Below are 26,715 nucleotides of genomic sequence, written 5' to 3'. Positions count from 1 at the left end.
TCTTTGGGCCAGCTATCACTCAGCCTCTTCTGGCTGGAAAAACATCCCTATATCCCACAGCACCTGGGTCTCCCCTTTCTCTTCCTTTAAATCACTTCTGTGGCCTGCAAGTCTGCAATCTGTACGACAGACAAACATCAGACAAGGCGCACTGGGAGAATCAGAGGCTGGCTATTGTTTACAATTGGGATGGGCGTTGATGTGGCTATTATAAACCAGTGCTACTGTGGCATCAACCCTCAATGGCCCAACACTCTGAGTCCTTCTTCTCCTAAGGCAGACTGATCGAACTGAGCTAGATGTCTGTGTATTCTCCATCCACCTGAGATTCCTAGGACCTGCACTTGGGCAGAATGCTTGGGAAGAGAGCCCACCGGCTGCAGGGAGGGACGGGTAGATGGGAGCAGGACAGGTTCAGAGGGAGTCATTGAGGAGAGGCCTAGAGAAGGGGGAAAAGGAAGAAATTCAAGTGAGTCAGTATGTCCACACTGCAACTGGGCACAGGGAGCTGAATGGGTAAATTGCCCCCAGGTCAGACCTAGGGTTTCAACCCCGGGGTGGTTAGCCCCTCTGTGGTTAGCTGTTGCTACACTGTGATTTTTAGCACGCTGGCTCAATCAGACCTAATGCTGGTATGTCTCCCCCAGGGGGAAGTGACACCCCCAGCTGCAGTGTAGACATACCTTGAATTGCAAAAGACACACAGAGTCAGACTTTTCATCAGGGCTTCTTAACCCCGTGTCGCTGTTGTTCCCGGGTTACTAGTCCATGGTGGATAAAAGCTGGGTGAAGTCATGAAGGCAGGTTAGGAATTCCTTGAGATGAAGGATGGTCTCATGGGTAAGGGATTCAATGGACTACACTCAACTCTCAGCTCTGACCGCCTTGGACTGGCCATTAAAAAAAAAAATCTCCCTGTGCCTCAGTTTCCCCACCTGTAAAAGGGGCTGATAAAACTTCCTCTTCCTCTTTATACTGTAAACTCATCAGGATTGTCTCCTACTATATGTGTGTGCAGCAAAGGGGGCTCAAATTCAGAGATTCTGACTGCTGTAGTAATAAAAATACATAAATAATAATGTAAGGCTGGAGTGTGGTGCGAATTCTGGTAGGTTGCTACTAACTCTCTGCAGCGCCCCCAGGTGTGGAGGGGCCGGGATTGGGGCTGGTTTTATTTAACGTCTTCATTAATAAGCTGGACGGGGTTGGAGCCACGCCTGGCTTAAATGAACACGTCTGCAGCCGAGATACTAAAGCCCACGGGTGTCTGCAGAGCCGTGGCAGGGCCCTGTGCCACCAGGGTAGAGCGAGGCCACATTTTTAGTCAAAGCTTTTTGCAGATTCACCTACCTCACAGTGTGTTGTGAATTTGTGTCCACGGTGCCCAATTGTTTTGGGAGCCGCCTCCCCCCGGATCTTTAAAATAAATAAATGAGGAACAGAAAAGAAAACCCCTTCGGGGTGTGATTTTTGCCATTCAAAATGACCCGCTGTTTCAAAATTTCCTTTAATTTTGTGAAAGGATCACGGTCAAAAGTCGCCAGAAACAGCCCAGTTGATCTCAAATAAAAAGTTTCCACTTTTTGATTCAAAAATATCCCCGCTTGGGTTTGACCCCAAACCCTTGTTCTCAGCTCATCGTGTCTCCCTTGCTCCCCCAGAGACCAGGCGGGTGAGGTAATATCTTTGATTGGACCCGGGGCGAGACAGGGACGAGCTTGCCAGCCTACACCGTAGGGTGACCAGAGGTCCTGGTTTTATAGGGACAGTCCTGATTTTGGGGTCTTTTCCTTATATAGGCTCCTATTCCCCCCGTCCCGATTTTCCACACTTGCCGGCTGGTCCCCCTAGTACTCCGAGCTCTTCTGGGGGGCTAGAAAAGCCTGGGCCTCTGGGCTGGCCGAACTAACCGGCCGCTTGAGGGCAAGTCCCCCCGGCAGAGGAGCTGGGTGCGTGGGCCAGCGGGGCCCGTGCGGGGCCCTGCCCCGTCCCATCCGAGCCCGACGGGGCCCAGGGCTGCCAGGACGGGGCCTTAGCGAGGCGGCGGCAGCCAGCGGGGAGCTGGGCCGGAGGTGTTGGGGGGTCACAGCTTAGGGTGACCCGAGTCCCGGCTGTGCGGGGACGGTCCAGCCAGGCGCCTCCCGGGGCGGGTTTGTCACCCTTGCTCCCGGGCGCAGACCCGGCACGACCGTGGCCGGCGGAGGCTCCCCGCGGCTCCCCGCACGCTGCTGCCGGCGGCGGGCGCTGCGCTCCGGGCTCCGGGCCGGGACCGGGACCAGCCCCAGGGGGCGGCGAGCCCCGCCCCGCCCCGGCAGCGAGCCTCCGCCGGGCGCGCCGAGCCCTGCCCCAGCCGGCAGCCGGGTGAGGCGCCAGAGCGGCCGGCGGAGCGCGCGGGGATGGAGGCGGCTGCGGCGCTGGCAGCCCTGGGGCTCCTGCTGCTGCTGGCGCGGCCCGGCCCGGGGGCCGGCGTGCGGCGGGGGGGCGCCAAGGTGAGGGGCTGGGGGCAACGGGAGGGGCCAGAGGGATCTGGGGGGCTGTGGGGATCCTGGGGGGCTGTGGGGATCCCGGGGGGATGGGGCCGTACCGGGGGACATGGGGAGGGTGCAGAGGGATCTGGGGGGCTGTGGGGATCCCGGGGAGCCATGGGGAACCATGGGGAGGGGGCAGAGGGATCTGGGGGGCTGTGGGGATCCTGGGGAGCCATGGGGAACCATGGGGAGGGGGCAGAGGGATCTGGGGGGCTGTGGGGATCCTGGGGAGCTATGGGGAACCATGGGGAGGGGGCAGAGGGATCTGGGGGGCTGTGGGGATCCCGGGGAGCCATGGGGAACCATGGGGAGGGGGCAGAGGGATCTGGGGGGCTGTGGGGATCCCGGGGAGCCATGGGGAAATCCCACTATCAAAATTGGGCTACTTGAGAGACAAGCTGAAAGTGGCTGGAAGGAAATCGGGGAATTCCTTTATCTGGGTCCATCTGCAATTGTATTTGGGTTGAAGTTTCTTTTTGGTCTTTATGTCACTGGATGTGTCCTCGCCTGGTCCTTGTGGAGATTTTAGGTGTCAGATTTTGGCACAGAACAGAGGGAGCCTTTAGGGATTTGAGGTTCTTCACAGCTGGGCTCTGTTTCAGCGAAGATTGACGCAGATGCTTAATTTTTAAAACCATGGGTGGCCCTATTGGATTAACTGGGGTTGCTCATGGTTTAAAATTAAGCATCTGCTTAAAGTTAGGCACGTGCGTACAATCATGCAGGATCCTGGTTGTAATGTGTAACCTACAAGATCGAGGAGAAGCTCCTGCCCCCTCCCCTCCGGGGTGATTATCGGCATTGCCAACCCCCAACTGCTCCAGAACCATGAGCCCAGCTCCTACAATTGTGAGACTGGCATAAAAGCATGAGATTTAAAAAAAAAAAAGGGGGGGGTTATTTTTATTCCCATCTGGATTTTGAGTGTGTGTGTGTGTCACATTTTTAAGCACCTCTGCTCAGTCCTGAGGGTTAGAAAACAGGAAGGATGGACCAGTGTTTAGGGCCTGGGACTTGGGAATCCTATATTCGAATCCCTGCTCTGCCACTGACTTCCTGTGTGGCCTTGGGCATGTAGTCTGTCTCAGTTCCGCATCTGTAAAATGGGGACAATAGCACTGCGTCACAGCGGGTTGGAAGGATGAATATATTAGTATGTGACATGCTCAGATACTACAGTCCTGCAGGCCACGTAAGTACCTCCAATGTTTATTTTTGTTTCGACATGAAAGCGGAGATGAGTGCTCTGAGATCTGCTGATGAATGTGTTATCTAAGAGCGTGGTGGTGGTGGTGGTAATAATAATCCTCAATTAATCACATGACTCCAGAAGCTGAGGCTTTAAGAAAAAAACATCAAATCTGGCCAGACAGGAGTTGGTAACACTGAACTATATAAACTAGGCACGCAAGTTTGTGTGCAAATTGTGAATCGCTTTATTTCCTGGCTTGGCCTTTGTTTTTCTTTGTGTTAGTGGTGACTGCAATGGCAATAAAAAATAAAGTTGAAAAGCTACATCTGAAATATCTGAATGTTGAACCATTATTATCCCCTCTATGCACATGGAGAAAAGGAGGTGTGGATTCAGATCGGATTAGAATTTGGGAGAGTTCGGTCCCAGTCCCATGCCAATGTTTCGCTGTTTCAGGAGCACGCTTTGCCAATTCTCCTTGCAGTCAGCGGGACTTTCTTAAAACAGTGGTATGTGTGCTTTGCTCCCATTGGCATCAATTAAAGTTAATCACATGCTTAAAGTTAAGCACGTGTGGAAGTGTTTTCCAGAATCTGGCTCTCTGTGAACAATGCAATAAAGGACAAAATCCCTGAAGCTTGACGAAGGAAGCACCGTAAGGCCATTGGAAATAGGCAGAAAGATGGTTTAGAAAAGAAAGACAGAGAAAGGGTTGACGCCGGAGAAGTGAGAGGGAATGTAAGGCACAGCTGAAACCTTCTCATTGAGGAATTTTTTATACCTCCTCCCCCAATATCGCCGTGGTGTCTGGCTCCCATTTCTCTCCCCCTTCACATGCGCAGTCCTGAGCACAAATTGAATGTACTTCCCAAGGTGTATTTATATGGGCTGAGAAATCCTCCAAAATATTCCTAAATCTGCCTTCACTTGGTATAGTAGCTTCTCCAATGTAGCCGCTTTGTCCGTGTGTGTAAAACTGAACTTGCCAGCACGGGCAGGAGTGGATTTCGTGTTTTTGTTTGTTATTGAGTGTTGGGATTAGCCTGCTGTGCTGTGGTGTGCATTCCCCTCCCTGCGGCTTCAGTGCAACTGGTGCTGCCTTTAAAGGAACTAAACGCTGGGGCTGTCGATTAATTGCAGTTAACGCCAGCGATTAACGCAAAACAAATTAACTAGATTTAAAAAAAAAAGTTGCGATTAATCACATTTTTAATCGCACTATTAAAGAGTAATAGAATACCAATTTATATGTATTATAAAAGTGTTTGGATTTTTTTTACCTTTTCAAATATATTGATTTCAGTTACAACACAGAATAAAAGTGTACAGTGCTCACTTTATATAGGGTGACCAGACAGCAACTGTGAAATAACGGGACGGGGGAAGTGGGTAATAGACACTTATATAAGAAAAAGTCCCAAAAAATGGGACTGTCCCTTTAAAAACGGGACATCTGGTCACCCTAACTTTATATTATTATTTTTGATTACAAATATTTGCACTGTAAAAAAGATAACCATGCAAAGCAGTGTGAACTGACACGCCTTCATTTTCATCATCTGACTCAGATGCCACCAACATAAATTAACTCATTATTTTTTAACCAGAGTCATCAGCATGGAAGCATGTCCTCTGAAATGGTAGTTGAAGCATGAAGGGGCATGCGAATGTTTAGCATATCACCTTGCAGTGCTGGCTACCATAGTGCCATGTGAATGCCTGTTCTCTTTTTCAGGTGACATTGTAAATAAGAAGCAGGCAGCTGTATCTCCCGTAAATGTAAACAAACTTGTTTGTCTGAGCGATTGGCTGAACAAGAAGTAGGACTGAGTGGATTTGTAGGCTCTAAAGTTTTACATTGTTTTGTTTTTGAGTGCAGTTATGTAAAAAAACACATTTGTAAGTTGCACTTTCATGGTAAAGAGATTGCACTACAGTGCTTGTATGAGGTGAATTGAAAAATATTATTTTTTTAGTTTCTTTTTTTACAGTGCAAATATTTGTAATCAATAATAATAATATAAAGTGAACACTGCACACTTTGCATTCTGCGTTGTAATCAATTTATTTGAAAATGTAGAAAAACATCCAAAATATTTATAATAAATTTAAATTGGTATTCTGTTGTTTAAAACTGCAATTAATCATGACTATTTTTTTTAAACTTACCATTAATTGTGATTATTTTTTTAAATCATTTGGCAACCCTACCAAAAACCTCACTCTTGTGGAGGTAACCTCATACTCCTACCCCCGTAGGGAACAGAGGATGCTGGAGTGGCAGAAATAAAATATGTTTCACTTTACTGAACCGTGTATCTATCACATTGGCCACATCACAGGCTTTTCGTCAGAGCAAGCCTTGGAAGGATTAGGTTTTTTCAGCACATGCCGATAAATGTCAATTTCAGCATATACACACAAAGGGAGGAAAAAGTGTTTGGATGATAATAATTGAAATTTACAGATAGGCACAGAAAGAAAAATGCTGCTTGAGAACTAATTCCAGCTTGATTTAAGGCTGTTTGCTTTCTCTTTTTGACGTGGGATGTTGACAATTTGTGTGTGAATGGCTGTAAAGCTTTAGCTTTTTGAATTTTCAGAGTCTACTGTCATTAAATAATTATTGGCTGACCCCTCCACTGTCAGACCCCCCCCCAATTTCATGCAACTGTGAACATTTAAATTGGGGAAAAAGTGCTTAAAATGCATACTTTTGCACAACTGTGATAATTTAACTTGAGAAAAATGCTTAAAAATAAATATCCCTATTATCTGTTGATGTTTAAAAAAAAATCAAATTCCGCCAGTGTTGTTAATAACGGCGACTCAGAGATGGTGATGAGAGTGATATAAGAACCTATATAGCAGGGGTTGGCACCCTTTCAGAAGTGGTGTGCCAAGTCTTCATTGATTCACTCTAATTTAAGGTTTCACGTGCCAGTGATACATTTTAACCTTTTTAGAAGGTCTCTTTCTATAAGTCTATAATATATAACTAAACTATTGTTGTATGTAAAGTAAATAAGGTTTTTAAAATGTTTAAGAAGCTTCATTTAAAATTAAATTAAAATGCAGAGCCCCCCCGGACCAGTGGCCAGGGCAGTGTGAGTGCCGCTGAAAATCAGCTCGCGTGTCGCCTTCGGCACCCGTGCCATAGGTTGCCTACCCCTGCTCTATAGAACAGACCTTATGAGGAAGGCACTGGACTTGGATCGATTAGTTTACACGCCCAGCTTGGCCACAGACTGTCCATGTGCAAATCACTTAGGCCTGCTCTCCATTTAAAAATTAGATCCATTTAGCTGCGTGGCTCAGGTTTGTGAGAAATTCCACACCCTGAGTCCTAACCCACGGGGAAGACACAACTAGGTCAATTCTTCCGTAAACCTAGCTGCCGTCTCGTAGTGGTGGATTAACTACCTCGACGGAAAAACCCCTTCTGTCACTGTAGGAGGCATCTACGCCATGGCAGCCCAGCTGCAGCGCCGTAACTGTCCTGCTATGGCAGCTGTAGCGTAGACATGCCCATAGACGTAGCCTGAACTCTTTGGGACAGGGACTATCTCTTGCCAAGCGTCTATGCAGTGTCTCGCCCAATGGGAGGCTGGTCTGTAGGTGCTATTGTATTTCTACTAAGAGTGACACCCCCACAAACTTTCTTTGTGAAAGATTTAAATTCAAATGTTTTAAAAAATTCTGCTGTTGGAATAAGTCTTTCAATTTGGCACCAATATATTTCCTACCTTAACAGGAGGAAAAGTAGCCCGGGCGTGGAGGGAGCGGTCATTAGTCAATTTCCTGTGAGGAATAACAGTCATCATTTAATTGATCCTGTAATCTAAGGAGGAATAAAAGGCTCATTAGATCATAGCTGCTAACAATGGCTACTGACAGCACCCAGCTGTCAAACAGTTCAAAAATTTCAACGTGAACCTCCACACGAATAATTGTGGCGCAATTACGTGAGTCACAGATGTGACTGTGCAGTGCGAACAATCAAACTTTCTTTACAGCTGGTTCATGAAACAATCATTGCTTGTTCCTGAAAATAGCACCCTGGAGTCTAATGTTTGAAAGCTTCTGGGACCAGTCAGATTTCCGCTTTATATTTACTTTTACTTTTATATTGATGAATGGTGACAGATTCTATTTTCTTCTCTCTTGATATCCCTTTAAAAACAAAAACAACCCCCTCCCCGCAAAGATTAATTTAAAAAAAAAAAAAAAAGAGCAACATGTGCAAACGGGTTTGGCAGATATTTGGGTGTTTGTAGGGTCAGAGCCTCATTCTGCACTCTGGCAAAACTCCCCCAAGCGTCTTAAAGCATCATCTGATGTCACTTGCACAATAACTTCTGCCTCTCCCGCGTGTGAGTGAGATGACCGTTGGGCCCCCGCGTGGGGAATGCAGGCTCTGTCCCAAGTAGCTGCAGTCGCTCGGTGCAAAGCTGAGAAGGCTGCTTTCACTGACAATGGCCGTTATGTTCCCAGGGTCCGTGCTGAGTGAGGGGAGTGTACAGTAGCCGGAGCGCGGAGGCCGGAAGATGAAAGGAGGGGGGAGGCCTATAGTTCACGAGCAAAGGGGAAATTCTAGTTCACGCTGATGGGAAATTTATTTATTTAATATTAAAACAACTGAGAAGAATCTTTGATTGCTCAGCGGAAAATAACACGTCACGGATGACCCACAGGCCTGAAACTGTGCACATTTCAACCTCCTCGTGGTGGCTATATTTTTAAAAAAAAATTTATAGGGTTATACTATTATTACTGTTCCAGTACCAGCCGTGCTCTGCTTGATGTTTTCCAAACAGGCAGGAAGCCAGGGGGCCAGGTTGGTACAGGGCCATTGCAGGTCTGGTCTGTTGAAATTGATGAAGATACTCGATTTACACCAGCTGAAGATCTAGCCCAAAGTCCCTGCCCAGAAAAGGCAGGTCAAGAAGACAAAGTATGAAGAGCTTGGGAAAGGCTTAAAATATACAGTCAAAACATACACAGCTTGCGGGTTCTGCCTTCATTCCAACCATTCTCTGCCTGTTGGTTAATTTCATGTTGAAGCAGGTCTTGAGGGACATGCAGGAGAGAGCGGAGGAATTTTACGTGCAGGGGTGGAAGAGTAAAGCCGGGTGGTGGTTTAACCAGTCTCGGTCCTCGTTTTCTGCTGAACTTGGTTTGTGTTCCTGTTTGATGACGGAGGACACTGGAGCTGTACTTGAAGTATCGAATGTGTGTTTAAAAAAAAAGATCCCCGAGGACTCACTCCAAGAGGTTATGCCGTCAGGAATGCAGCTTTGGAGTGTGGAAAGTAAACAAACGAGAAGTCTTCACAGCCACCTAAACCACATGTTTAGAAAGCAGTGAACAATTTAGGATGATGCGGTTAGCATGGATCCTACCACCGTAGCGCTTACCCTCCCGTAGCACTCTTCACCCGGCCTCTCACCATGCTTTGTCAATGCTAATTCAACCCTTATCAGTCCTCTGAAGTAGGTAAGTATCGTTGTCCCTGTTGGAGGGAAACTGAGGCACGGGAGTTAAGAGGTGCTGAGCCCCTGCAGCTCCCATTGACTTTCAGTGAAGCTGCCCCTAAGCATAGGTGCTGGAAGTAGGGGTGCTGGGGGTGCTGCTGCACCCCCTGGCTTGAAGTGGTTTCCATCATATCCAGGGTTTACAGATTGGTTCAATGACTCTCAGCCCCCCCACTGTACAAATTGTGTATTGTGCTGACCATTGGTAATGCTGACCTTGCAGTAAGGAACTCATTGGTTTAACTGCCGAATTGGAAGGCACATGGATTCACTTGCGTGGCAATCATCTTAGCCATATAATAACAGCTGGCTCTTAGACAGCGCTTTGCATTAGTAGATCTCAGAGCACTTTGCAAAGGAGCTCAGGGGCATTATCCCCATTTTAAATCTGGGGAAACTGAGGCACTTCCTGTTCCAAAATGTATAACCCCCAACACAGCTACTTATCGGCGGCTCATAGAATTGACTTGATTCCAATGCTGAGACCTGGATTTGGAAGAAAGGGAAATACAGAAAAGGTTCCTTGGAGATTTCTGGGACCGATAGCCAAGGAGAGGCTCAGGGCCAAAGGCGGTGGCAGCCATTCAAACGAGGGAGGAGAGTTTCTGATCTAAGACATTTACGATTGGCCTGAAATCCCGCTGTCTTGGGGTTCAGGATTCAACCTGCAACTAAAATCTGCTGCTTCTAATTGTGATTTCCAAGGGGAGGAAATTCGAATTGTATTTGCTTCTTGCTCATGGACACGTTAAAGTGAGGAAACACCTTGCCCTCGTTCTGAAGTGTCCGTCGGGATGTTTTCCCCGGCGGTGACTCTTGCTACCGTGGAGTGTTATCCGAGGCGAGGCCAGGATGTTGCAGCTTTGTCTTCCCTTCCAGCTACAGGCAGCCAGGGCTAAGCTTCATGCAAGTCATTCATGGGAACAGCGGTGGCCGGGCTGTGTGCTTCAGGGCTGAACCCTCTGCTATAAAGGCCTAATTGGGTTCAATGGGCTGCGGGTCAGGCCCTGACCAGGAAAGCAGGATCTCTATCGTGGGTACTTACAAGGCCTCCATTGTCTTAGTGCCTGAGTCCCCAGATCCTCAAAGGCATGAAGGTGCCGACTGCCGAGCTCCGGTTGAAATCAATAGACATTAGGTGCCTATATACCTTCGAGGATCCGGGCTCTTTGCTGTATTTATCTTCATAGCACCCCTGTGGGGCAGGGCAGAGTTGTTCTCCTTGTCATACAGATAAGGAACCGAGGCACAGAGAGGCTACACCATGGCACTTCCCTGCCTCAGTTTCCCTGTCTGCAAAATGGGTCAATACACACCACCTTTTAGGGGCGTGCTCCTTTGTCAGTGAACATCCACGTCAGTCGCCGCTTTCACCCCATAAATCCCCTCCCCTGCAGCATCCTCAGCCCTGTGCATAGCAAGTCCCTCCTGACAAGGCTTGACCTGCTCCCTGGGGCGCTTGCTGGCTTCCAACCAGCCAGAAGAATTTCCCTCTTGTTTTGCTCCGTTCTCCAGTGCGGAGGGAGTGCTGGGCATATTTTCCTTTAATGCTCAGCTATTCATTTCCTGCTGCTTTTTATATTGCATGGAAAATAGAATTTCCCCTTCTGCGGTGGCGGTGGGTGGAAGCTAAAACTTCCCTAGCATCTTGTAGCTTTAAACTATAGTTCTAATGATATTTAATCATCTTGTGTTGATCGAGTTACATAAAATCCCCCTATTTGTATTCTCCGGGGTGGGGGTTCAGAGCTGTTGCAATTCTAGAGGCTGTGTTGTCTATTGATTAGAGCAGAGGCGGACGAGAGTCGGGACTCCTGGGTTCCATTGTTATAGTCAAAGGTCTCTGGTGTAGGGACCTAGGCTCTGATCCTCAAAGGTATTTAGGCACCTGCCTTCCATTGATTTCAGTGGGAATTAGGTGCCTAAATTCTTTTGAGGACCTGGACCCTTGTCGAGTTCAGTGTCTGATAATTGCCATTATCAGAGAACCAGAGAACTGCACACACACAGAGCAGAACTCACCCCTTTGTTCATAGGCCAGCATGAAACCTGGGCATCCACTTCACTACTAGAAGTTTGTATCTGCAGCAGATCCATGAGCCGCAAAAAGGGTCCGTGGATATCTGTGGATTCGCAGGGCTCTATTCACTACCTCTCCGCGCAGGAGTTAATGTCACTCACAAGGAATAATCATTTTGTATCATTCAAAGCTGAGTAAAATCCAGGAAGTTTTACGGGCTTGTATATGCTGGGAAGTTAATTCCGAGTAGGCCTGGTGTGAATTTGAAGCAGCATAGCCATTCCTGATTCACCCCACTGTGTGTGTAAACGGGTCGGGACTCACCCCTGCGGCGCCTCCTACTGGTTACTCCGCAACTTAGCTCTTTTTCCAGTCCGGAGCGCCCTCTGCAGGCTGGTGATCCACCTGCTTTACTCTCGGCCCCGTGTCCCTCCCTGGACCCGGTGCCCCTTTTACTCTAACTGGGTCTCCCCCTCTCAGGGGAACCCCCCCCCACCACGCTATCCCCACTTGCCTCAGAATGGCTACTGCTCAGTCACTATCGAGCCCCATATCCTGGGACAGACTGCAGTGTCAGCCTTCTCATCACCGGCAACGGGGTTCGGACCTGCTGCTTTACCTATCCTTAGGTTGCCCCCTGCAAACCCCAGTACCTCTTAGCCCCGTGCTAGGCCGCAGGCCTGGGGCTTTCCTAGGCTGGAGCTTCCCCAGCCCCTCAGCCTTTTCCCCGTCCTGCTTCACCCTAGGTACTTATCTTAACGTCTAAGCAGCCAGGCCCATCTCTCTCTAACCACAGAGAGAGACTCCCTGGCTTCCTGGCTGCTCTGGCCTTTTATAAGGCCCTGGGCTCAGTTTGGGGCGTGGCCCCCAGCTGCCGCCATTTCCCCAATCAGCCCAGCCAAAAGCCCCTTCCCAGGGCTGTTTTAAAGCCCCAAAGGGCAGGAGCGGGTAGCCAGCCCGCTACAGTGTGGATTAAACTGATTTGGAATATGGCACTCTGGAATAAAAGCATCCAAACAGAGAGTTAATCAGGAATAGCTATTCCGGAGTACTCTCCATGTAGACAAGACCCTCACAAACAGCATGAGACCTTGTTGACACTCAAAAGTTACTCCAGAATCGCTACTGTGCTTTAAATTCACACCCTACTTAAATCATAGTTAACTTTCAACTATAGACACAGACAGCTTTCTTTGTAGAGAGAAATAAATTAGATTTGCCCGTGTTTTAAGGATTTGAGGTATTATTAAAACACACACATGGAAATGTGCTTAAAACATGACTTTAAAAAAACAAGTATCCCTTTTAATGTTTGTAAAGGGCTTTTAGACTCTCTGATTAAAAATATGCTGTGGCAAAACAGTCTTGTAATAAGACCAAACGCTTTTTGTATCAGGGACATTGGCTTTCCATTTGTGCTGCATAGCGCCTTTTTATGCAATGAAACAATTTTGCAATGTAATCTGCAGAATAACAAACACAAAGGTATAGGTGATAAAAAAAAGAAAAGGGGTGTGTGTGTGTGCAAGAAACCATCTATTTCTCAGACATCTTTTTTTCTATGGTGTGTGTGGTTATAGCCGTGTCAGTCCTAGGAGACAAGGTCAGCGAGGTGATACTTTTCATTGGACCAATTTCTGTTGCTGAGAGAGAGAAGCTCTCCCCTCCCCGGAGTCTCTAACGTTTTGTGTGTGTTGGCTATACCAGGTGCTGTATATCACAGCTAGAAAGACGTTGGCTTTTCTGATTAAAGACCAATCTCTGGCAGGGCTATATGATGAAATCTGTAGTCTGCCTGCTTCCCCCACCCCAGAATGCTGATAAGGAAAGGGGAGTACCGGAGAGGACAGAGATGGAACAGCACAGTGCCTCTGGGGGTCTGCTGGTCTCTGCTGAGTCTTGGCTAGAAGCTGGATTAATGAGAAATGTGCTGTCTTTGTAGCATGCTAGGATAGCGTGTAATGGAAACGGCTTGGCTTTCCCTGAGACCAATTGCTCACAAAGACCGAGCCAAACCGCAAAGTCACCCGATGGGTCAGAAACGTGAGGGCTGCTTGCAGTGAGATGAGCTTCAGTGCTAACAAATTTAAAGTCAAGCACCTAGGAACAATCATTGGAAACCTTAGGACCTGTGCGCCTCGCTACCATTGATGGGTTCATCCTCACCACCTCCCTGGGAGGCAGGGCAGGATCCCCATTGCACAGATGGGGAATTGAGGCACAGAGACATCATGGTTTAGTCTCCACTGAAAAATGTCGCTGTTTTAACTATGCTGGTATAGTTAAAGGGGCAAAACCCCCCAGTGTAGATGCAGTTATGGTATAAAAGCATTTGTACCAGTATAGCTTTTTCTGATTCAGCGGCGCAAAATGAGTGATAGCGGTATAACTGGGTCTATGCAAAGGCTTTTAGGGATGTACGGTAACTCTATCTGCAAAAATCACCCCCCCAATCAGTGTGGCTGTGCCGCTAAAGCTTTGAGTGTCGACTGGGTCTAAGTGACTTATCCAAGGCCACCCTGGAAGTCGGTGGCGGAGCTGGGAATTGGACCCAGATCTCGTGGCGAAGGCTCTAGCCTGTCTTAGACAAGCTGTAGTGAAGGACAGTGTTGGAGAAGAAGGCCTCAGAGGAGAGAGTCTGAGGGAGCTGAGACTATAGCCTGGGAAGGAGAAGATTGAAGGAAGGCAGCTATAAACAACTTCCAAGGAGTGACGGGAGGGAACCGTTCGTCTCACAGAATAGTAGGAGCAGCAGGCTAAATGTGGTGGAGGGAGAAATCCGAGATGATAGCAAGACTAATGCTCGTAGCCATAGCAACTGGAGGTTGGGATGGACTCGCCAAAGGGAGTTGAGACAACTGGGCCCTGATCCTGCTCACGCTGAATTCAGTGGCAAAGCTCCCATTGTCCCCCGTGGGTGCAGGGTTATGACCTGTCATGGCAGACACCAAAGAGGATGGGATGTTAATGTGACCAAGTGTAACTTACCTGTCCAGGAACTGGGGAGGTGTAAGGTAAATAGTATTTTAAAGACCCTTGTTATGTTTTATAGCACACACACAAGGAAGTTAGATAAAAACGTAAATACTCTTGCTGGAAGGTTGCAACATAATGTAACTTTATTTTTCAGAATTCAGAAAGAACGACACATGAACCCCAAAACAGGAGAGACAAAACAGGCTGCTCCCTAGGGGCAAGGAGGCATAATTTTCCAGCCTGACTCTCATCACAAGCTTCACTCTAGAGCCCTATAGCCTGCTAGCAAGACCAGGAGCCCCTTCTCCCCTTAAAATGATAGCTTGCAAATCCAGCATGGTCCTCAGGACACCACAAATATATAGTTTAAATGAAAATATCCACATCCACCCAGATTCGCCAACCCACACGAATGTATTGCTGACACCAGGGCTGATTCTAGCTGAAGGGCTTTTAAAGACCAAGGGCCTCTCAATAAGCATAGTCAAAGGAGCTTCACTGATTTACACCAGGTGATGATTTGGCCCCAAATGTTCTCCTCGTCACTGGTGCAGTTTACACTTTTGACATTTCTCTTGCCTCGGATCATGAAAACAGCCCAGTCGGTCTCACTTCGGTTTCCCATCAGTTACGCTCTCTGGTTCTCACCTGTTAACAGGAAAAGTTGGTTGTCTAATGAAACTGTTTCCACTGGGATGGGAGACAATTTCCTGGGAACTTTTCTATGCATTTTATATGTTGGACCAAGTCTGAACTGACGAGGTCCCTTTATTTAAAATAATGAATAATTAAAGAACAATCGGGAAAACAGAACTCCCTGGTTGCAGGGCAGAGAACGCCACGAGAGCACGTTCCCTCTCCAGGGATGCATCCGGTTCCTTTGCAGCAGAAGACAGTGCACACAGCTTTACTGTGGCCACAGATCTCGCCTGGGCTCAATCCTTTCCCCCACTGAAGTCCATGGGAGCCTTGCCATTGACTTTGTAGGGAGCAGGATGGAGCTGATCAACATCCGGCGCCTTCCTCGTCCCTCAGCGGTTTAGAACCGTTTCAGTACGCGTGGTGAACTTTGGCTACGGGCTGTGTGGTTGGCAGGTTGTGCCCAGAGCTCTCTGTTTGAGAGGCATGTTTCAGTATTTCCAAACTACCTCCCTCTGCTGGCTGGAATCAGAATGGCCCAATAATGTCATACGCCCTATACTGCCAGCAGAGAAAGAAGAGTCCCTTTTAGCTCAAGTAGTGGGGCTGGTGCTTTTGGGACAGGAAGATCAGTTCTGTGACTTCTGTCCCCACAGTGAGCAACATCCACACAGCTGTGTGCTCCTGGGTGGGCCTGGTTTTGCTGCACTATTTCCAGACGTGAACATTGTATCCCAAGCAATCAAGTGCAGATGAACAACTATTAATATTCTCAGGCTTTTTTTTCCCCAGTTGTGCTTCAGCTACAACTTACTTTTCTGTCTTCCTATTTTCCCTTTGACGGCAGATGTTCCTGGAGAAGTACGGCTACTTTGATGAGCCAGCTCCTAGTGGACCCACTTCTGAGCAGTTCGCAGAAGCAGTGAGGTAAGAATCTTCCTTTCTGGAGAAATTTCAAATGCAACAAACCAAAATCCCCATCCAGCCCCTGGCTTCTGGGTCGTGTGAGCTGTACCCTGACCTTAGGTAGGGTTGTCAACTTTCTCCTCACACAAAACCGAACACCTTTGCCCCGTCCCTTTGCCGAGGCCCCGCCCCACCCACTCCACACCCCCGCCCTCCTTTCGCTTGCTCTCCCCACCCTCCCTCACTCGCTCATTTTCACCAGGCTGGCTCAGGGGGCCAGGGTGTGGGAGGGAGTGCGGGCTCCAGCTGGGGTGCAGGTTCCGGGGTGGGGCCAGAAATGAGTTCAGAGTGCGGGAGGGGGCTCCCGGCTGAGGCAGGGGCTTGGGACATGGGCAGGGGGTGTGAGGGCTCCAGCTGGGGGTGCAGACTCTGGGGTGGGGCTGGGGATGAGGGGTTTGGGGTGCAGGGAGGGGTTGAGGGCTCCGGCTGGAGGTGCAGACTCTGGGATGGGGCTGGGGATGAGGTGTTTGGAGTGCAGGAAGGAGCTCTGGGCTGGAGCTGAGGGGTTCAGAGGGCAGGAGGGGGATGAGGGCTGGGGCAGAGGATTGGGGCACGGGGTGGGGGGGTGTCAGGTATGCAGGCTCCAGGCGGCGCTTACCTCAAGCAGCCGCCATGTCCCCCCACTTCCGGCTCCTACATGGAGGCGCGGCCTGGCGGTTCTCCGCGCTGCCCCGTCCACAGGTGCCAGCCCCGCAGCTCCCATTCGGGGGATGACATGGCAGCTGCTTCCCAGGAGCCACGCGGCATAGAGGCTAGCAGGGAGCCTGCCAGCCCCGCTGTGCAGCACCGCCAACCGGACAGTCAGTGGCGCTCACTGGAGCTGCCGGGATCCCTTTTCAACTGGGCGTCCTGGTTGAAAACCGGACACCTGGTCACCCTAACCTTAAAGTCTCTTCCCAGCAAAGGTCTTTTCCTGTGCCCTGTCTAGCTTCTAAGCAGGCAAAAGCACAGCTGGTTGTTGTAAAATACACAGCCGCATGCCCAGTTCCCAGCAGTGATGCGCTGACCTGCACCATTCAGCCCAGTATCTTACTGCACAGATTCGTTTGCCTTTTATGGCCTGGTTAGAATAATATCTGCAGCAATGCTGCAGTTCGTGGCTGGCTGGAAGATTTCATGACTGCCTGGGATGACAGCTGCACTTATAATAACAACACCACCTGGTCCGTCTATGGTGCTTTTCAGCAGTAGATCTCAAAGCACATTACAGGAGGCCAGTATCATCCCCCCCATTTTGCAGATGGATAAACTGAGGCACAAGACATGAGTTGCCCAAGGTCACCCAGCGGGCCAGGAGTAGAACCCACATCTCCTGAGTGCTAGTCAGGTGCTGTGTTCGCTAGGACACACTTTCTCTGTTCTCTCATACGCTGGCGTAGAGGGGCCATAGATCCCGAGGCCAGAAGGGTCCATTGTGATTGCAGGATAGGTTGTCTCCCGGGAGCTGTGCTCTTCCTTGGGCTTTCGTTAACAGATTAATGCCAGGGGCGGGCCTCCCACCCCAGCGCATCCTGGTGGATTGTGTGAGGTGCCACGGAGAAGATTGCCCTTTCCGAGGGAGCCTGGCGCCAGAGAGTTTTCCCTCCCTTCCCCAGGTGCCAAGCATATGAACATGAGCAAGAGGGGAGTTTCACGCTAGTAAAATGGCATCAGCCGCCAAGGCAAAAGCTGTATCGACCTCTGGCTGCATTGCGTTAACAGCCCCGGGAGCCTGTACTGCAGCAGATGCAGCAAGAGACGTGTGGCACCCAGGAGTGCTGGGAGCTGGCTGATTTTATTTGCCTGGGCCCAATCCCCTGACAGGCCGGGGACAGGGTTACCAAAGGTTAATATGCCCTCACGTGGCAAGGGTCAGTGTGTGCTGACTCCTATTCCAGCTCCCCTGGGCCACGCTCTGATCTCGGAGACGCCTGTGCGCCCTCGGGTTACTGCATTGACTTCAGTGCATGTGCCCCAGTCTGATTAAAATCCATTCAATCCCTGGCCTTCCCTGCTAAGTCTGCCAGCTGGAGCCAACTGTGCTTCTCACCTGAATGTGGATACCTGCCTGTGAGAAACGGAACTGGGATGCGCCGACTCATTTTAGCATGGCAGGCAGTGTGGTGCAGTGGTTAGAGCACCGGCCTGCGCGTCAGGAGGCCTGGGTTCTAGCCCAGGCTCTGCTGTTGCATTCTCTGCTCCGTGCCTCAGTTTCTCCTCTGTGCAGTGTGGGTAACCACATCTATAAACAGCTTTCAGATATGTGGATGACAAGTGCTGCATCCTGCTCCCAGCACAATGAAAGCTTTGCCATAGAACTCAGTGGGCCTGGGATCTGGCCTTATAGGTGTCGAGCACTATCATTTCCCATAATGCACCAATGCCAGTGGCTCTTCTGTGTGAACCAGTGATTGAGGGCTGGGCGGCTCCAGGGCTTGCCATCATTCTGCGTGGCCCTTCAGTTCCCTGCTGTCTCGGACGTTTCTTCCCCTTCTTTCTCAGGGAGTTCCAGTGGGTGACCCACCTGCCGCTCAGCGGGGTCCTGGATACTTCCACGGTCCACCAGATGAACCGGCCGCGATGTGGTGTGAGTGATGCAGAAAGCCACGCTGCCTGGGCCGAGCGGGTGCACGCCCTGCTCTCCGGCAGACGGGCCAAGACGAGACGCAGGAAGCGCTATGCGCAGCAGGGTAGGTGCTTTCGCTGTTCACTGAGATTGTCATGGACCGAGTGCAATAATGCAGGCTGCTGGCCAATAAAACCTGGGTGCTTGCCCAGGCTACATGTGATTGAACTTTTACATACTGTGACTTGATTCCCAGAGCTCCTGTAACTTGGCTGAGGTGCTGGTAGCCTCTCCTAGCAAAACAAGAGCAGGAGAAGACCTAGTAAGTTACCTCGTCCCGCTCCTGCCTAGGAAACTGCCTGAAGATGGGCCCTTCTGCTGAGTTTTACCCATTCTTTGGCACATCTGACCTCAGCAACAATTAGAGCTGATTGGAAACTGAAATTTCTGTTCCATGGGAAATTCTGAAATTTAGATTCTTTTCAGGGCTGTCAAGCGATTAAAAAAAAGTAATCGTGATTAATCGCGCTGTTAAACAATAACAGAATAGCATTTGTTTAAATATTTTGGGATGTTTGCTACATTTTCAAATATATTGATTTCAATTACAACACGGAATAGAAAGTGTACAGTGCTCACTTTATATTTATTTTTTATTACAAATATTTGCATGGTAAAAAACAAAAGAAATAGTATTTTTCAATTCATCTCATACAAGTACTGTAGTGCAATCTCTTTATCATGAAAGTTGAACTTATAAATGTAGAATTATGTCCAAAAAAACCCCCTGCATTCAAAAATAAAACAATGTAAAACTTTAGAGCCTACGAGTGCATTCAGTCCTACTTCAGCCAGTCACTCAGACAAACAAATTTGGAGATTTGCAGGAGATAATGCTTCCCGCTTCTTGTTTACAATGTGACTTGAAAGTGAGAACAGGCGTTCGCATGGCACTGTTGTAGCTGGCGTCGCAAGATATTTACATGCCAGACACGCTAAAGATTCATATGTCTCTTCATGCTTCAACCACCATTCCAGAGGACATGCATCCATGCTGATGGTAGGTTCTTCTCGATAACGATCCAAAGCAGTGCCGACCAACACATGTTCATTTTTATTTTCTGAGTCAGATGCCACCAGCAGAAGGTTGATTTTCTTTTTTGGTGGTTCGGGTTCTGCAGTTTCCGCATCTGAGTGTTGCTCTTTTAAGACTTCTGAAAGCATGGTCCACATCTCGTCCCTCTCAGATTTTGGACCGCACTTCAGATTCTTAAACCTTGGGTTGAGAGCGGTAGCTGTTTTTAGAAATCTCACAGTGGTACCTTCTTTGCATTTTGTCAAATCTGCTGTGAAAGTGTTCTTAAAATGACCATGGGCTGGGTCATCATCCGAGACTGCCATAACATGAAATATATGGCAGAATGCAGGTAAAACAGAGCAGGGAACATACAAGTCTCCTCCAAGGAGTTCAGTCACAAATTTAATTAACACATTTTTTTTAACGATCATCATCAGCATTGAAGCATGTCCTCTGGAATGGTCCTGAAGCATGGAGGGGCATATGAATGTTTAGCAGATCTGGCACGTAAATACCTTGCAACTCCAGCTACAAAAGTGCCGTGCGAATGCCTATTCTCACTTTCAGGTGACATTGTAAATAAGAAGCAGGCAGCATTATCTCCTGTAAATGTAAACAAACTTGTTTGTCTTATCGATTAGCTGAACAAGAAGTAGGCCTGAGTGGACTTTGTTTTGTTTTTGAGTTTAAAGATAAAGAGATTGCACTATGATACTTGTATGAAGTGAATTGAAAAACACTGTTTCTTTTGTTTATAATTTTTACAGTTCAAATATTTATAATAAAAATAATAAAGTGAGCACTGTACACTTTGTATTCTGTTGTAATAGAAATCAATATATTTGAAAATGTAGAAAAACATCCAAAATATTTAATAAATTTCAATTAATTTTTTAATCACGATTAACTTTTTTGAGTTAATCGTGTGACTTAACTGCGATTAATCAACAGTCCTAATTCTTTTTTTTTCCTTGTCCTGAATCATAAGGAAAAGCCAAACTTCCCCATGGAACAAAAATTCCAAAAAAACTCTGTTTGGGAGCATCAAATTGTTCCATTTCGCTGATGTTGAAACACTTCATTTTGGTAATGTCAAAACATTAGAATGTAATTAAAAGTATTATAATAAATATAATATATTATAATACTAAAAGAATATTTAATGCAATATAAATCTCTAAACAAATCGAAATTATAAATCCGAAATGAAACATTTGCATCTTATCAAAATGCAACATTTTGACTTTCTCAAAATGAGAGCCCATGATGATTTATTTCAACGTATTCCTTATTGAAACTGACATGGTCCCATGAAATATTTTGATTTTGACAAAGCTGCATTTTCCAATAGAAAATTCTCCTTTTGGAAATTTTTTGACCAGATCTAGCAAACCCTGAGATCCTGTTATTTATCATCTCCGCACGTCCCGCTATGTCTGTTTTAAATTACTCTGGCAGCCACTACAAGCGTCCAGCTCTAGGCTTGGCTGGGGTAGTTGGATGTATCTTTTATTTGATTCTTTTCCTGGCTGTACTGCAGTAATTTTACACTTGGAGACGAGGGGGCAAGAAGATAGAATGATCTTTTCTCCCTTTCAAGGACATTTGAACGCATCTGTCTGCTAAGTATAATTACACCTATTGGACCATGATATCCCTGATCAACATCAAGGAAATAGCTGCCCAAAATTAAAATTGTGTGACTGGGATCCAGGCTTGTTAGTGAGAAGAACTTTTGGAAAACATGTATCTGCCTGGTCCAGCCTTTTGGAGGTTAATGGCTGAGCCGGTGCTGAGTTGATCCCGGCACTAGGATTGTTTGGAAGGAATCGCACTGAACATTCACTCTGAAAATTGTCCCAAGTTTCTCTCCACAGACAGTAGCTTACAAAGACACTGCTGTAAATGACTCTTATTTGGCATTGTTCTCCGTATTGCAAGTTCATGCCGGGCAGGTTCTGTTCGATCTCTTTTACTGTCGTATCTGAGCATCTTCCAGCTGTGCATGAAGTAACATGGGTAACCTCTGGCATGCGTCGTTCATTCCTGCCTGGGGGGAGCGGGGTGTGTGCTGTGGAGTGGCTTGTTTGAATAGGGTTTGGTTTTGCTTCAAATGTCCAAGCAAATGTGTTTGTATCTGAGAAGGCAGGTCAGAGAAATGCCCCTGGCACTTGGAGTGGAAGCGGGTAAAGTTTGTGAGGGCCCTGTGGGAGTTAAGATTTACAATTTTTATTAAAGCTAATGTTAAAAAAGTTATATCGTACATAGGTTGGGAAAAGAGAGTCTGTACATCTGGGTGTAGTGCTTAGATTATCCACAAATACAAAGTTAGTTTTGTTAATGTCATATGCTACATAGAGTACCTAATCAGCAATAACCCAAAGTTAGCTGACTAGATTTAACAATACAGGTTGGATATTGGAATCCAAATGACTCATGAAAAGTTGTATGGAGATTTGGTTGTGCAAAGCAAAATATATCAATGAGTGGAGATTGTCCCTCAGTAATTGAGAATTAGGTTGGTTTTCCATTTAGAAAATACAATCCACGAGGAAAGTATTTGTTACTTTCCTGACTGCGCTCAATATCCCTCGTGGTATTGCCGATGTCCGGTGATGTGTTCTATGTAGATCTCCCTCGACCACCTGATGGCATCTGACACCACGAGTTGCTGCATCAGCCAAGCGTAGCGTTAAACGATTCCACATTCTCTCAGCACTCGCTTGTTACTGGGGCTCCATGCGCCTAAGGCTCAAACAATCAGTCTATGGGTCTGGACCTGGTAACCCTTAGGTCTCAAGGTGTCGGCCAGAGGGGCATATTTCTCTACCTTTCGAGCTCGGGCATGGTGGAAGGCCGGGGTCCTGTTCTCGAAGGACACTCTAACATCCACCATGATGATCTTCTTCCAGTCCTCGTTGGTGACGACGGTGTCCGGTCGCAGTTGGCTGTGGGTTCTGGGGATATATTCTCAGACTGGCCCCTGAGGATGCTCTGTCTCCTGCACAGATGAGTTTGACCCTTATAACAGAAAGTTCCTCAGTGCCTGAGGCATGGGGTCAACTCTGGACCCCGTTCTGAAATTTGGTGATTCTTTTTTTTCTTTTAAGCAAGATAACTAATGCACTGGTGCCATCTCATTGTGAAAGCCAAGTGGAGATAAGGCACAGGTAGATTTTCCTACAGTGTAGCTATTTGAGATCAACGCGGTTCCCCCACCCAGAGATGACCTTGCTGGGCTACATCACAATAGCCTTATCTGCATTAGGATTATGGCAGCCTATTTATCTCGCTGTAAAATAAACATCTTTTCTGGCAGGGAAGACACAGGTCCTGGATCCAGGCCACTGAGTGCCCTGAAGATAAGGACCAAGACCTCTCATTGTTTCTAGCTCGCTCAGGGAAGGTGGCTTGGAGGAGGGGAAATTAAGGCAGGCTGGGCACCTCTCTGGGACTGATGGCTACTTAGGCCAGGTTTGGAGGTTCTCTTTTAGGGCGACTTCCAACAAAACCACAGTCCTTAAAACTGGACGAGTGCCCCTACCAGGAATAACAATGGGCACAATTTTCAAAGGGGGATGCTTAAGGGCACCTGAATCAAAGTGCCTCCATTTTCAAAGTCCCTGAGCAACTGCAGCTCCCATTGAAATCAGCGGGCGTTCCAGATTTGCATTGCCTCTGAACGTCAGGATGCTTTGCCCGAGGTGCCTGTGTTTGAACACAGGGGTTTGCGCTTCCCATCAGAGACTCTCAAAGCGCCTTGTGAGGAGGAAAGCACCGTCAGCAGTCTGGGTGTGTGTCTGTCTGTTGAGTTAATTGCTTCAGACCGTCTGGTCATAAATTCGTCGCTACAGGCTGGATTTGCCTCTGAGCTGGGCACGCCTAGCACCAGGCGAGTCAGCACCGTCACACCCATTTACCCGGCCCCTCGTCTCCCGTCAGCTGCCTTCCAAATACGCCCGTCAGTAACATGCTTTGTGAGGAGAGCGGGCTGGGCGCAGCTGTGCCTGGGACATGGGAAAAGTTAATGAGCGATTAGATAAGTGCCAGTGACATGTCTGCATCTGTTTTAGCGGCTGAGGCTGATGGTGGGGTGGGGAATGTTCCCCAGAGGCAGCACTTTCCCATACGCAGCTGGTTTCCCTACAACAAAACGTGACTCTTCTTCTCATCTTTCCGACAAACTATCTTGGCAGGGCTCCATGGAGATAAGACGGAGCATTTGTAGGCAGGGGGCGGGGAAGCGAACAGGATTTAGGCAAGGCAGGGACACGGAGAGGGAGTGGGCTGCAGAGGAGAAGGTGCTGGGAGGAGAATGCTAAAGAAGAGAGACCCGGAGATGGACAAGAGCAGGTCCATGCAGTCAAGGGGGGTGATTTGGAACAGGATCCTGGAATGACTCCAGAGCCACGGGCAGGGGTGAAAGTAACTTAAAGGACTTACTGGTACACAGGGCTGGGGTCCTGGGAAGGGGCGGGGCCTCAATTGGAAGGGGCGGGGCCTTGACTGGAACAGGCAGGGACTTTAAATCCCCACGCCCTTTAAATCGAGTCTTGGGACACTTTACAGATCATGTATAACAATCTTTCCATTCTTCACTGAAAGGCAGCCACCTCTAGGGTGGAGGGCAGCAGCCATCATGGTGTGGAGGGAGAGGAAGGATTGGCAGGGAACCCTTACACGTATGAGATCTTCAGTGTACATGGAGACTAGAGAGGCCCTTATCTGACAGACCCATGCGCAGGGAGCTGCAGGGAATCCCAGTGTGTCTGCCTTGCAGGGCTCCAGGCATTTCATATTTGGAGCTCAGCCCTGAGGTGGATCAGGAATTGGAAAGCTGCGGAATCCATGGCGCCTTGAGAGGAAAACCTGGCACAGAGAGGCGCGTTCTTCCCTTGCCAAAGGGTGTGTGAACCCGGTTAGCCTGGCGGTGGCAATGTAAATGAAGAGGCTTTTTGGTCTCTTGGTGTCTGGGGACAGCTGGGCCCAGCTGGGCGATGCCAGCAGGACGGGGGGTGAATTGTGCAAACACCACGTAACCTGCTGGGTTCTGTGAGTGCCCCCAGAAACTTGGGGCCTGATGCTGCCTGATGCTGGCCACCCCAGGGACTGTGCAGCGGTGAAAGCGGAAGGAAAGAGGAGGGGGAGCTGTGGGTGGGTCACTGCTAACCCCAAGCCAGGGAGAGGCCACTGCTGTTAGCTGGGCCTCCCTCTGCTCCCACTTAATCTCACCCCTGCTTCAGCGGTGGCCTCGAGGATCAAATTCTGCCCTTGGTGATGCACATGGAGTCAACGGTTGTGTGCATCTGAGACCAGAGTCTGACCGCTGGGTCCAATCCATCCACTGAAGCCAGTGGCGTCACTCGGGGATGGACTTGGCCCAGGGACGTCTAAGGGCACAACTGAGACTAAACCCACAAGAGAAGAGAGATGCAGCGCGGGAGAAATCATCTCCCTAGAGCCATAAACCGTCTTCCCTTCCCACCCCCGTCTGAGTCCTTCCAAGGGGAGGGAGTTGGGGAGGGAGAGCCCCTAAGCGGGGCAATCCGAGTGAGGGGGCGAAGCTTCCAGCATGGCTAGAGTGGAGGAAGTGGGCGAGGGGAGACACGGATTCCTCAGCTGGCTCTATCAGACCAGCTTCCTCGCGGGTGGAATGGACCAAAGCCAGGGAGGATGCTAAGGGATCAGAGTAGAAAACAGAACCATCCAGGAAGCCCTGCCAGATGTTCCCTGTCTGATCCCTGGTGATCCTTCCTTTTCCTCTCCCTTTATTATCGTCATTATTTATTTCTGTTGTGATTGTGCCTTGGGCCCCATTGTGTTAGGTGCTGTACAGACACAGCAAAGAGATGGTCCCTGCCCCATAGATATTACAGTCTAATCCCATTACAACTGCAAGCCTCTGCTGAGCCTTCCCAGCCTGTTAGGGGATGTTGTGAAGGCCAAGACTATAACAGGGTTCAAAAAAGAACCAGATAAATTCATGGAGGACAGGTCCATCAATGGCTATTAGCCAGGATGGGCAGGGCTGGTGTGCCTAGCCTCTGTTTGCCAGAAGCTGGGAATGGTGATGGGGATGGATCACTTGATTCCCTGTTCTGTTCATTCCCTCTGGGGCACCTGGCATTGGCCACGGTCAGAAGACAGGACACTGGGCTAGATGGACCTTTGGTCTGACCCAGTGTGGCCGCTCTTCAGTGGGTTGGGGCCAGTTATTGCTTTCTGAACCCTTGAGGGTTCTCGTTTGGGTACCAATGTATCGAGTGGACGGGGGGGTCTGCGTTCAGTGAGGCTGGACTGAGCGTCCCAGGAAGGATGTGGGGCGACAGGGGCAGGATGAAATAGAGGCAGAAATGGCAAACTCTCAGTCCCCTGCCAAGGAGCGTGGCAGGGTTGTTGGAGACTGGTGTGTGTTGGAGGCTGGTGACGGAGGTGAACTGATGCACCAGGGTGGCACTCGGGGCAAAGTTCACAGCATACGCCCAAACCGAACCACGTGTGCGGGAAGCTTGCAACCGGACACCACTTTATTTCTCAGAATTCAGGACCATGCCACACAAGAGCCCCAGAGCCGAGAGAGAGAAAGCAGGCTGGGCCCAGAGACAGAGTGGCACTGCTCACGCCAGCTGGCTTTCTGCTGGCTCTGACCAGACCCTCTGACTGCATGCGTCTCTCCCAAGCCCCCTAACCCGCAAGCGGGGTCAGGAACAACCTCCCCAAACACTCCTAGGGCAGAGTTCCCAGTCTGTGGAGTGTGCTCCGCTAGGGGGGCACAGAGAACCATTCAGGGGGGCACAGCTGGGGCCAGGGCCAGCCCCCATGGTGGGCTGGGCAGGGAGCGCCACCCAGCTCTGCTCCTGGCCCCAGCTGCTGGCTCTGTGCCTTTAATTCTCCTGCCGGCCCTGTGCCCGGGGCTCCACACCCATCCCCAGCTGTGGCCCCAGCTTCGGCCCCCTTAGCCCTGTCCGCATCCCCCCTCCCAAAGCCATGGCCCCGCTCCCGGCCCCAGCTCCGGGGTCGGGGAAGGCGCGGACAGGGGTAAGGAGGGGCACGAAGTAAAAAGTTTGGTGACCCCTGTCCTAGGGGATTGCTGGCAGCATGTTTGCCAGTGTGGGCAGACAGAGATGTGCTCGATTTGTTTGAGCTAGTGCATTAAAAATAGCAGCGTAGCCGGGGTAGCACCAGTGGCAGCTCTGGCTAGCCGCCCGCGTACATACCAAGGTGGGCCGGGTGGATT

General features: G+C 49.1%; 1 protein-coding gene across 3 annotated transcripts in view; it reads left to right on the top strand.

Annotated features, from left to right (window-relative positions):
• The first annotated feature begins 2,341 nt into the window (after positions 1 to 2,341).
• The window catches only part of MMP28 (matrix metallopeptidase 28), a 43,266-nt gene continuing 18,892 nt past the window's right edge, over positions 2,342 to 26,715 (top strand). For 2 of the 3 annotated variants that reach the window (XM_044993262.1, XM_044993260.1), the window contains exons 1-3: positions 2,342 to 2,489; positions 15,737 to 15,816; positions 18,337 to 18,524. In XM_044993262.1, coding sequence (XP_044849197.1) covers positions 2,397 to 2,489; positions 15,737 to 15,816; positions 18,337 to 18,524 — 361 coding nt within the window. In that variant the 5' untranslated portion in view covers positions 2,342 to 2,396. Of the gene's footprint in view, positions 2,490 to 3,514; positions 3,721 to 15,736; positions 15,817 to 18,336; positions 18,525 to 26,715 lie in introns of those variants that run through there. The other variant, XM_044993261.1, reaches the window with a different exon arrangement.

The sequence above is a fragment of the Mauremys mutica genome, chromosome 19 (genome assembly GCF_020497125.1).
Source record: "Mauremys mutica isolate MM-2020 ecotype Southern chromosome 19, ASM2049712v1, whole genome shotgun sequence".
NCBI classification, from domain to species: Eukaryota; Metazoa; Chordata; order Testudines; family Geoemydidae; genus Mauremys; species Mauremys mutica.
The sequence above is the reverse complement of the archived record's forward strand: the minus strand, read 5'-3'. Positions and strand labels throughout refer to the sequence as shown.